The 11,420-nt window shown below is 49.4% G+C and overlaps 1 protein-coding gene across 4 annotated transcripts in view; it reads right to left on the bottom strand.

Annotated features, from left to right (window-relative positions):
* The window catches only part of znf608 (zinc finger protein 608), a 28,511-nt gene extending 21,211 nt beyond the window's left edge, over window positions 1-7,300 (bottom strand). For 2 of the 4 annotated variants that reach the window (XM_037482636.2, XM_062562637.1), the window contains exons 1-2: window positions 6,279-7,300; window positions 173-446 (exon numbers count right to left, since the gene is read on the bottom strand). In XM_037482636.2, the coding sequence (XP_037338533.2) occupies window positions 173-446; window positions 6,279-7,223 (1,219 nt within the window). In that variant the 5' untranslated portion in view covers window positions 7,224-7,300. Of the gene's footprint in view, window positions 1-172; window positions 447-3,114; window positions 3,189-3,321; window positions 3,427-6,278 lie in introns of those variants that run through there. The other 2 variants (XM_062562638.1, XM_062562639.1) reach the window with 2 other exon arrangements.
* Window positions 7,301-11,420: the final 4,120 nt, after the last annotated feature.

Raw genomic sequence — 11,420 nt, 5'->3', positions numbered from 1 at the left:
GCTATTTTTTAAACGGTAATTTTAGCATTAGCTTTCCCCAAAGATTCAACGACAAAGTATTTATGAAAAAATATATAATTAGCTGTCAACTGCTTCTCTATATTCCAGTGGTTCCGCAGGTTCTTTAGTGGTTCTCTAGATTCTATTGGTTCAGGTGGCCCGTCCCTCTTACCCTCCTCTGTCTCGTGCCAGACGATGCCCTCCAGGTTTACGCTGGTCCCGGGCTGGCAGGGTCCCAGACAGGCCGACTCGCCCTCAGGCCCCCCCGGTACGCTCCCCCCGTCCTGGGTGTTGGTGCCCACGGACCTCGTCCTCACCAGCAGCTGCTTGGGGCTGCAGGCGGGCAGAGCCGGAGGGGAGAAAGGAGGGGCCAAGGGCAGGGAGGGCCCGGGGGCCCCTGGGTGGCCTGGAGCGGGGGCTGTCGGAACCATGAACATGGGGTCCACCTGAAGGCATGAAAAAAAAAATAAGTATATAATATAAAGAATATTCAACCGACCAGTTTGTCATTTTAATTCAGTTATATTTATCAGATTTCACAATCTATGCCTCTAGTACGACAATGTGACGCCCACCAGAAATATACCATCATGTTTCATGTATAAGACAAAAATATTGAACCAAAGAAATGATTGCATATACAAAGAGATCATAACAAAATATAACAACAATATTTTATTACTTAACTTCATTCTGAAATTAAATTTCCAAAGGAGTGAAAGCTAAAATAATGAAGCTCTCTTATATTTTTAAAACTGATGTAACAAGCAGAAATTTACTCGGATTGATGGACTTTTGTAGGAAAACCAGGCGGCAACATCCGGTTCTGTAAAGTAAATCCAGAGCGTGTTAAGGCTGCATTCTGTGTAGTGACCAGCAGGGGGCGACTCCTCTGCTCCCATAGACGTCTATGAGGAAATGACTACTTCTGTGTAGTGACCAGCAGGGGGCGACTCCTCTGCTCCCATAGACGTCTATGAGGAAATGACTCTACTTCTGTGTAGTGACCAGCAGGGGGCGACTCCTCTGCTCCCATAGACGTCTATGAGGAAATGACTACTTCTGTGTAGTGACCAGCAGGGGGCGACTCCTCTGCTCCCATAGACGTCTAAGAGGAAATTACTCTACTTCTGTGTAGTGACCAGCAGGGGGCGACTCCTCTGCTCCCATAGACATCTATGAGGAAATGACTCTACTTCTGTGTAGTGACCAGCAGGGGGCGACTCCTCTGCTCCCATAGACGTCTAAGAGGAAATTACTCTACTTCTGTGTAGTGACCAGCAGGGGGCGACTCCTCTGCTCCCACAGACATCTATGAGGAAATGACTCTACTTCTGTGTAGTGACCAGCAGGGGGCGACTCCTCTGCTCCCATAGACGTCTATGAGGAAATGACTCTACTTCTCTCTTGATTTCTTCCCTCAGTAAACATTGTAAACATGAGTTTATGGTCTCAGTCTTAGAAGTCGTTCCAATAAGCCTGGAGGTAATCAGACCGGACCCTCGTGGCCTAAAAACAACCCGAGCCGGTTACTTTTTTACTTTTTATCTCGACGTTGCCATGGCGACTCATAATGAGACACTTAAGTCGCCGTGCTCTTATCGCCGCCAATTACAAGCGCTCTGGGAAATAATTCTGCTGAGAGAGCAGAAGGATTCTTCTCGTCGTTATGACTCAATAAAGATTACAGAGCTGACAGATATCTCGCCGCACAATATTCTCCAGTGAGATTCCTGGTGAAACAAAAGTCTGTAAATACTCTTCTCACATCTGACAAGAGATGACTGATCTGTTCATTGTGCCTTCTCTTCTACGGAGGCTCAGAGGTGACTTCCAAGGTCACGGCCTGGTCATTAGAACGTATTCAGCGGGGGGGGAATCGGACGGGGATCAATCAGCTGGGAAAATGTCTGTGAACTTCCATAAACGTCTGTATTCTATTCTATTCCAGTTCCACTGAGCTAAATGTTTAAAGAGACTTCAGTGAAAGAATGTCTTCAGTTACTTTCATCATCTGAATCCTTTAAACCAGTTTTATGCTAGCTATGTGCTAGCAGAGTACATAGCTAGCACATAGCTAGCAAATCGCTAGCTAAACATGCAGCCACAATATATGAATATCCATGAATCGTAAATTGTCTCAAAGTGAAATTGTATTTTCTGTGTTGTGATTAGATGAACTTTCATTTGAAGGATTTCAGTCTCATTTATTTCATTAGTGTGAGTTCTTCTGGCAGCTTTAAGAGGGTGAAATCTGATCAATGGGATCATAGAATCTAAAATCAACAAAGAGGCATCTTCAGTTTTTAGGCTAAAAAATAAACTGCAGTAAATCCTTTGTTTGTTTTCTAAGAAAACATTTACATCCTTCTGTCTTCTCATCCTCCATCCTTCTTAACATCTGTCCTTCATAATATCCATCCTTCTCATCCTCCATAACATCCATCCTTCTTAACATCTGTCCTTCTTATCATTTATCAATGCTTCTTTCCTATTTCCTGTCTTTGCTTTTCATGCTCTTCATGTCCTCACAGCTTCCTTCCTTTTCCTTTCCTTTTGTCTCATCCCTCTTTCCTTTCCTTCCTTCCTCTCTTTATTTGTCGATTTGAATTATATTTCTTACTGTCTTATATTATTGTTCTTCCTTCCTCCTCTTCCCCGTTCCTTCCTCCTCTTCCCTGCTCCTTATTTTCCTCGTCCTTCCCCTTTCTTCTTGCCTCCCCCTCCTCCTCTTCCTCCTCCCCTCCTATTAAATCCTCCAGTGAGCAGCCGCAATGACAGTTTTCTTTTCCCAGACAGAAATCATCTCTGTCTTTATTGTCAGGTCGCTGAAAGAGGAAGCGTTTTGTGTGTGTGTGTGTGTTTGTGTGTGTGAGTCTGTGTGTGCTTTTTGTCTGTATGTGTGTTCTTTTGCGAATGGTGGCCATCTTTTTTTGCCCATTTTGTCTCTCATTTCTCCGCTCTCTATTTTTCTCTCCCTGCAGCAGCAGCATCGCACACACACACACACACACACACACACACACACACACACACACACACACACACACACACACACACAAGCCACTTGCCTCCCTGCTGAAAGACGAGCTCTAATGGCGTGACATTACTCACCGCCACATGAACTCCTGCTGCTGAAACACGTGAAAAACCAACAAGCGCTTTCTCTCCTCGTGGCGCTCAATCAGCCGCTAACGATGATGTCAGAGGGGGGGAGGGAGGGGGGGGGGGCTTTTATAACGGCGTCTGAGCCGAGTCGTCTTCAGGACGAGATGAAGAGACCTGAACCATGTCCACAGCGGAGAAGTGAAGCCGAAGTACCTTCCTCTCCTTCGACATAACTCAATAAACAGATGAAGCGAGGATGAGGAGTCGGTGATGGATCAGAGAAGATGTTCAATGAGTCTCATCCACATCGATCACTTCCTGTTGAACACAACAACATTGAGTTCGTTCAGTGCATCATTTCCAAGTTGGCGTCTAATCACAAATAGAACCATGAGTTATTTTAAGCTAATGTTTAAACTTTACTATCTTAAAGAACAGACTAGAAGGCGTTTGTCCGTGGTCTGGTTTCAGGACCCGTTGTGATAGAGCTTCAGGTAAATGAGATATGAAAAGGATGCTTGGGAGTCGGGACGAGTCCACGCTTCTTACGCAAGAAGCTGGTTTCTCATTAGGAGTAAAACCTAACAAACGACCTAATAGTCGTAAATAAGTCGACTGACGTAGATTCATTTTCTTCTCTCTGCTTCCCTGAGACACGGACAGAAGCAGGAAGGTGACTTCCTGTCTGAGGGACGATCAGGAGGGTCCCTCTGGGGACCATGAACATGGACAGCAGGGGATCATTCCGACATGTAGTCTGTGTTGAGATGTCTCATATGAGGACTATGTTCTCGCCACAGATCCTCTGAGCTGTGACGTAAACATGTAATAAGTCGACCTGCAGTGCTGAAAATCCAACACTACCAGAACGTTCTAGATATCATCAACATTTGCTCGAGCAGCGGTTCCTACAGGAAGTCACTCCTCGTTTCTCACGCCTGTTTTTAACAAAAGCCCATCAACAGAAATAATAAGAGATGGTGAAATACTTGAGGTGAGGTTCATGGAGCTTCCATTATTCTCATTAATGGTGTCCATGTGCTCCCCGTATCACATGGTCACTCCTCCATCCAAAGGTGGACCGCATCAAGGTATCGGGGGGGCGGACCAGACAACATGTGCCGCGGGTTTGAGTCCCGCCGAGGACCAGCTGACCCGAGTGTGGATGAATAATAAGAATTGATTTTCTTAACGGATCAAACCGCAGAACAAAGCTCGGTTCTGAGGGTCAAACTAAAGCTCGTTCATTTCTGAGGCCACGGCGCAGGATGACTGGTCTACAGGAGGAGATTCATGTATTCATTCATATATTCAACGTTTAATTGATTCAGTACTTGAAGAATACTTTTGAGCCCAGACTGAATTGTCTCCTCCAACGAGCTGCGAGCTGCTCAGAAGCTTCACAGGAGAACCAGCAGCAGGTAGATCCCACCTGAGCACCTCCCCACACTGAGGCTTTCTGGGTAAATACTCAACACTTTGAGCCGAGACTCCGGCTCAGACGAAGTGATTCAAAGCGGCGTTTGGTGAGAAGAGGTCGGAACATTAAATGTGACGCTCTTACATTCTCTCAAGCAGGTCCAATCAGGGAATTATTCCCGATAGGACCTGCTTTCTGTCACTTGATGACGAAGATGATTAAATGTGACATCGTAAACAGCCGGAAAAAAGACTGCAGATTGATTTTCTACACAGCAGGGGGTGGAACTAGTTGATCCAATTAGATTTAATTTAAATCCAACAAATCATCAAATCTCACACTTGTGATATTGATTGAAACAATCTTTAAAAAATAAATAAAAGTGAAAGGGAAATTGAAGTGTTGAATGAAGGGGAGGATTAATTCATCCACTTCCTCCTGTGAGAGGTTCCAGGGCGCTATGACCACATCTCATGCTTCCTACTTTCTGACCATCATGTAATGAGTTAAAGCGTCTCCAGGTGGAAGAGAGGAAGCAGGTCCCTGAAACCGTGGAGATTCTTCTGAACATTGAACACAACGTGGGTTTTTTCCCAAATCTCCAAATGCAATTTAAATATAAAAAGCATGTGTCTGTTTTGGGGTTGATGACAAAAGAGGATAAAAAGAATCATCTCCTCTTTGTCGATTGTTTTGTGTGAGGAAAACAAACTCTTTGCTTTGTATTAAACCAATTTGAACAAGTCAAACTCAAATGTAAACATCTAACGTGCTTGTGTGCATTAAAAGATGGATGATCAGAGACAAAGAAGACAACAACCAATCTGATAGTGTGAACTTCATCGTTTTTGTTCCTTCGAAGGTGGAATTCTCGACTTTCAGTGTCGGGCTTAACAAAGCCAGGATTAGTTAGCATCGATAAGCTAACCATCGCTACGGTGGAAATTAGACTCAGAATTGAGTCAATGCTGGTGAAGCTCCGCCTCCATCACAGAGCTTCAGTGCAGCCCAGATGACTGCTGGCAGTGTGTGTGTGTGTGTGTGTGTGTCTGCCCAACGGGAATCCTTCAGATCGACAAATAAACAAAGGCGGCGGCGGCAGGCCGGCGTTCCTCCTGTCAGCAGCAGGGAGGGGGGGGGGGGGGGGACACATGAAATTACTCAGACATCCTCCATCGGTTTTCCTTTTCATCGTCCTCTGCTGTCACGTCCGACTCCTGCTTCTACTCCCTCCATCTTTGTCTCTCCGGATGAGGACGACTTATTTAAGACCCCCCCCGCCCCCCCATAGAATGATTTTACGCATGGCAACATCTCCCTCAGATCCTTCCCAGACCAGAGAACAGAGATACATCTGTCAACCTGCAGTACTGATGTCTACATATGATTAAACAAAAAGCCTGGATGCAACAAATGAAGGATTTACATCATTTGGGCTTCAATCTGCAGCAAAAGGAAAAGGAGGATTAAAGAGGAGGAGGATGGAGGAGGAAGAGGACTGAGTGCTGCTGTGCTACGGTCCCCATCCTCCAGCTTCTCCTCCTCCGTCCCTTCAAAAGACACGCACAAAAAGGCCTGAATGTCAGTCCATCAGTATGTTAAATATGAAGCGCCCCCCCCCCCCCCCGAGAGTCAGCGCGCTTCTTTGTGGCCTCACCTGTGTGTCGTGTGGATGTGCGCGTGCGTGTGTTTCATGTAAAGACAACCTGAGCTTTTCCTCCTTTATTCTTATTAATATTCTTATTCTCACCTTCTCGGCCCCTCGGTGCTTCTTGGCCGCCGGCGTGTCGTCATGCTGCCGCCTGACAACAATAGCGCCGCCGCCGCTTTTAGGTCCACAATCCAGCGCGCTGCTGCCGCCTCCTCCGCTGCTGCCGCTGTTAATGCCGCCGTTATCTCCCGGGATCCGGGGCTCCGGCGCGGCGCAGCGGCAGACTCCGGCGCCGGTAAAGCAGAGAGGATGCTCGGGCAGTGCGCACGGCGGGAGGAAGGCGGAGGAGGGATGGGGAGGAGGAAGAGGAGGAGGAGGAGGAGGAGGAGGAGGAGGAGACGAGCCATCGCCGGACCTCTCTTTCCTCGTCCGGGCGGGAGGAGGTGCGGCCCAGGCGTCCCGATCCCTGTCCCGGTCCCGCTTCCAGCCCCGGATCGCGTTCTTCCCCTTCCTCTCCTCTCTGCCTTTGGCGCACGTCGCAGCAGAGGCCACTTCGGCGTCGTCGTTGTCGTCGTCATCGTTGTTGTTGTTGTTGTTGTTGTTTTTGTTGTTGTTGATGATGATGAAGCCGCCGTCCGCGTCCCTGCTGACCGCTGAAAGCATCTCCGCAGCGTCTCCACCGACGCTGCGTCCTTGAGCCCACCGACCCTGGTGCTGAAGCTGCTCACCGACTGCGCCGCTCGCCTCCTCCTCCTCCTCCTCCTCCTCCTCCACCTCCTCCTCTCCCGGTACCGCCCGTCCCTCCCGAGCGGCTCGGCTGCGTTTCAGCGCGGATCTCCTCGGCTCCGACCCGCCGCCGACAGGTCCCCGGGTCTGGAACGAGGGCAGGGCCGCGGCGCCGGAGGAGGAGGAGGAGGTGAAGAAGGGAGAGGCTGTGTGGTCCCTGCGGTCCGGCAGCAGCGCTCCGCTCTCCGCTTCTCTCGGGAAGCGGTTCATCTCCTCCCGGTTCCCCCGCGTCCTTTGTCGCTCAGCGGTAATCAGCATTCAGGTCCTCGCCGGCCCGCCGCAGTGAGGCAGCGAGCGGGTCTGGATCGTGCCCGGTCCATCAGTGAGGGGGGGGGGGGGGGGGGGTCAGGTGCGCTCAGGTCCCTTGTGAAATAAAGACATACATCCTCATCTCAAAACATCAACACACACAGAAAACAGTATCGTATGTATTATATTCTTCTGTTGTTTCGTCGTACTATAAATAATGTATTTTAGTGAATGCAGAAATCCGGCCACACGGGGGCGCTTTATTGATGAACACAACTCGTCGGGTGTGACTGATTAAAGCGCCACCAATCAGTCACAGTGGGCGCTGTGACGTCATCGTGACGTCACTCAACATTCCTTTGGTAGTTTTGGTAACAATTAGAATATTATTACAATATTCAAGATCTTGAAACGTCTTCATGAGAGTAAACTGTGTTGAGTAGTGTTTATCTCTGATGATGTTCAGTATTAATATATGAGAAAAGTATTAGAGGTTTTATTTACATTTGATAATGGCTTCATCAAAAGGACTTATTTAAAATCAAATCGGTTGAGCCTTGACCTTTTATCGAAAAGTAATATTCCTTATCTTAAGGCAGAGGAAATTAATCAATATAGTCCATAAAACAACACATTTATTAACTTGTATCTAGAAACCTTTTATTTTTCTTGCATAAACAAGCTAATTTAAGTGTAACTTATTACTTATTACAGAATATGTCTATTCTGTTTTTTTTTAAAAGACTGAAAACTAGGAACAACACAACATGGCCGATATAAACAAAGGAGGATAAAGTGTTGCTTCATGTGGTTTATGAGCTAAATAAAATATTTCAAGAGCTTGAACTCACATGAAAACATTTTGAAGGCTGCAGTTCGTCAGCATTTGTTCACGTCACATTCCTTTATGTTTGGATTGTTGATATTTGATTTGTTTCTGGACTTGTTAACATTTACAGTTTAATATGAAGTCTGTTTGGTTTGAGATGTTCTCCTTGTGAGCTTCTACATGTGGAAGGATCCCATCAGTCCCTCCAGAGTCTCACTTTGAGTCCCACTAGTTCACAATCATGAGTTGTTGCCTCCTGGTGGCTGAGGGAAGAAGAACATGAGCTACGTCCTTGTCTCAAAAATACCAGAAGACAAAAGCACCTCCCAAACGTCTCCAAAGGCATCAGATGAACCAACGACCCCCAGAAGAGGAGGAAGGACTGGATTTAGTGAAAGTAGCAAAAAGAAGGCAGAAACATGCTGAAGAAACTTCATGGTTCCTACAATAAGACTCTTTTATCTCCTGAACACATTGATCAGTTATTGGTAGTTGCTGGTCTGAGGAAAAGATCAAACCCGACCACGGTTCTGGTTCTAGTGGAAACACATTTCTTTGGACCGTTTGGACCAATCACAGAAGTTCTGTCCTCTGCTCCATTTAGCAGCCTCATCCTGCCATGTGGACCAACATGTCACTGATTAGAGATCAATAACGGACTCCTCTAGAACCTCTGCTGACCTTTAAATGATAAATGTCTGTTTTGTGCTGTGAAACATGAAAAAGAAGAAGACTGAGAGCAGAGTTCAGAACAACATGTGACAGACGATGTGTATCAGAGCCGTGTTTAAAGAAAATACAACACGCTCCACCTTTACATCAAAGGGGAAACGTCTCATATTACTAGATTATATCTGCATAAATTAATAATCCCTGTTATTCTGGATGCTGGAAACATACGAAGCCTTCACCTCCTCTTCATGAGTGAAGCTCAGTTGGGAGACTTGATTTATAGTTTGCTCATTAGTCCCTTTTAAGGGTCCTGTTACGTATTTATTTAGTGAATTGTCTTAGTGATTATTAGTTCTATTCTATTGATTATGAACCTAATCAAAGGGACAGAAGGTTTACAAAGCGCTAATCAATTGAACAATGATTGTAAAGCATGAAGGAAACAAGTGATAATCATAAGTGCAGATTAATACGGTGACATGTTTTACCTGGATATAATACTTAACCCATAAGATGATGAAGACTATGAAGATATCAGGATCATAACGACTCTAATTATTGTCTTAATGAAGAAAATAACTAACTAATGGGATCAGTTCAAACTATATATCTATCACATTAAATCAATAATGATATATTATCAAAGTATTAGATTTAAAGTTACATCAAGTTCTGAAATGTCACGTTAAAATATGCAAATGAGGCATTACTTATTTATATATATTTTAAACTTTTGATGAATTCAGGAGAAATCTACAAAGTAGTAAAACAAATGAGAAAAATAGATTATTGATTGTAAATAAATAACACTATTTGTTCTCTTAACAGACGTGTCACGGTTTGGCTTCGCTTCCTGTTTTAGTTTGAAGTTTCATGTCTCTTGTGGTCCTGGGTTAACTTCACTTCCTGCCTTGTCTTGTGATTGCGTGATTGATTCCACCTGTGTCCAATCACCTGCACCTCCCTTGTGTATTTAAGCCCTGTGTGCCAGTTGTCCTTTGTCGCGTCATTGTCCATGTCCATGTGTCCCTTGCCGTTGGAGCACGTTATTGTTTTCTTGTCAAGATTAAAGAGCACGTTGTTCGAGAACCTCTGCATTTGAGTCCTGCTTCCGCCTGCTCCAGCACCGTTCTTGACAGAATGACGCGACCAAGGAAGGACTCAGCAGGGTTTTACCCTAATGATAAATATTTGGGAACTCGCCTTGCGTTTGGGGGACCACGGAGCATGCAGCAGGCTGCCCGGCGAAACACCGGCATGCCAGCGGACTCCTGGAGCGACCTGGGGCCTGACTACCTCGACGTAAGAAGCCCATTTTTTCAATGGAAGACTAATGTCGTTGTTGGCCCCAGGAGCTACCAGGAGGAATGCTTCAGGCTCCGGGACCTCCTCAATCCGAGGAGAAGGAGCCAACGAACCCCCGCAGTCCCGGCTCCCGACTCGGCCCCCAGATATCCGTTCCAGCCTGAGCGGGCCCCAAGACGCCCGTTTCAGCCTGAGCGGGCCCCAAGACGCCCGTTCCAGCCTGAGCGGGCCCCAAGACGCCCGTTCCAGCCTGAGCGGGCCCCAAGACGCCCGTTCCAGCCTGAGCGGGCCCCAAGACTCCCGTCTCCGCCCGTTCCGGCCCCCAGAGTCCAGTCTCCGCCCGTTCCGGCCCCCAGAGTCCAGTCTCCGCCCGTTCCGGCCCCCAGAGTCCAGTCTCCGCCCGTTCCGGCCCCCAGAGTCCAGTCTCCGCCCGTTCCGGCCCCCAGAGTCCAGTCTCCGCCCGTTCCGGCCCCCAGAGTCCAGTCTCCGCCCGTTCCGGCCCCCAGAGTCCAGTCTCCGCCCGTTCCGGCCCCCAGAGTCCAGTCTCCGCCCGTTCCGGCCCCCAGAGTCCAGTCTCCGCCCGTTCCGGCCCCCAGAGTCCAGTCTCCGCCCGTTCCGGCCCCCAGAGTCCAGTCTCCGCCCGTTCCGGCCCCCAGAGTCCAGTCTCCGCCCGTTCCGGCCCCCAGAGTCCAGTCTCCGCCCGTTCCGGCCCCCAGAGTCCAGTCTCCGCCCGTTCCGGCCCCCAGAGTCCAGTCTCCGCCCGTTCCGGCCCCCAGAGTCCAGTCTCCTGGCCCGTCCCCACGGCCCCTGATCGTGCCCCCTCCCTCCCATCCCTTGGTCCTCTCCCCCCCACCCCTGGGGGCCGTCTGGGATCCGGCCCTTGAGGGGGGGGTGGGGTCAGGGGTTGGGCCGCCGCACTGCTCGGCGCCCCCCTCCACGACGACGCCGGAGCCGCACTGCTCGGCGCCCCCCTCCACGACGACGCCGGAGCCGCACTGCTCGGCGCCCCCCTCCACGACGACGCCGCAGCCGCACAGCTCGGCGCCCCCCGCCACGACGACGCCGCAGCCGCACTGCTCGGCGCCCCCCGCCACGACGACGCCGGAGCCGCACTGCTCGGCGCCCCCCGCCACGACGACGCCGGAGCCGCACTGCTCGGCGCCCCCCGCCACGACGACGCCGGAGCCGCACTGCTCGGCGCCCCCCGCCACGACGACGCCGGAGCCGCACAGCTCGGCGCCCCCCGCCACGACGACGCCGGAGCCGCACAGCTCGGCGCCCCAAGCCACGACGACGCCGGAGCCGCACTGCTCGGCGCCCCCCGCCACGACGCACGGCCGCCGACCCGGCAGACCCCCCGAGACCCTGAGGCCCGGCCGCCGGCCCGGCAGACCCCCCGA

Source organism: Pungitius pungitius, chromosome 5 (assembly GCF_949316345.1).
Source record: "Pungitius pungitius chromosome 5, fPunPun2.1, whole genome shotgun sequence".
NCBI lineage: Eukaryota > Metazoa > Chordata > Actinopteri > Perciformes > Gasterosteidae > Pungitius > Pungitius pungitius.
Note: the sequence above shows the minus strand (reverse complement) of the source record. Positions and strands in the feature narration are given on the sequence as shown.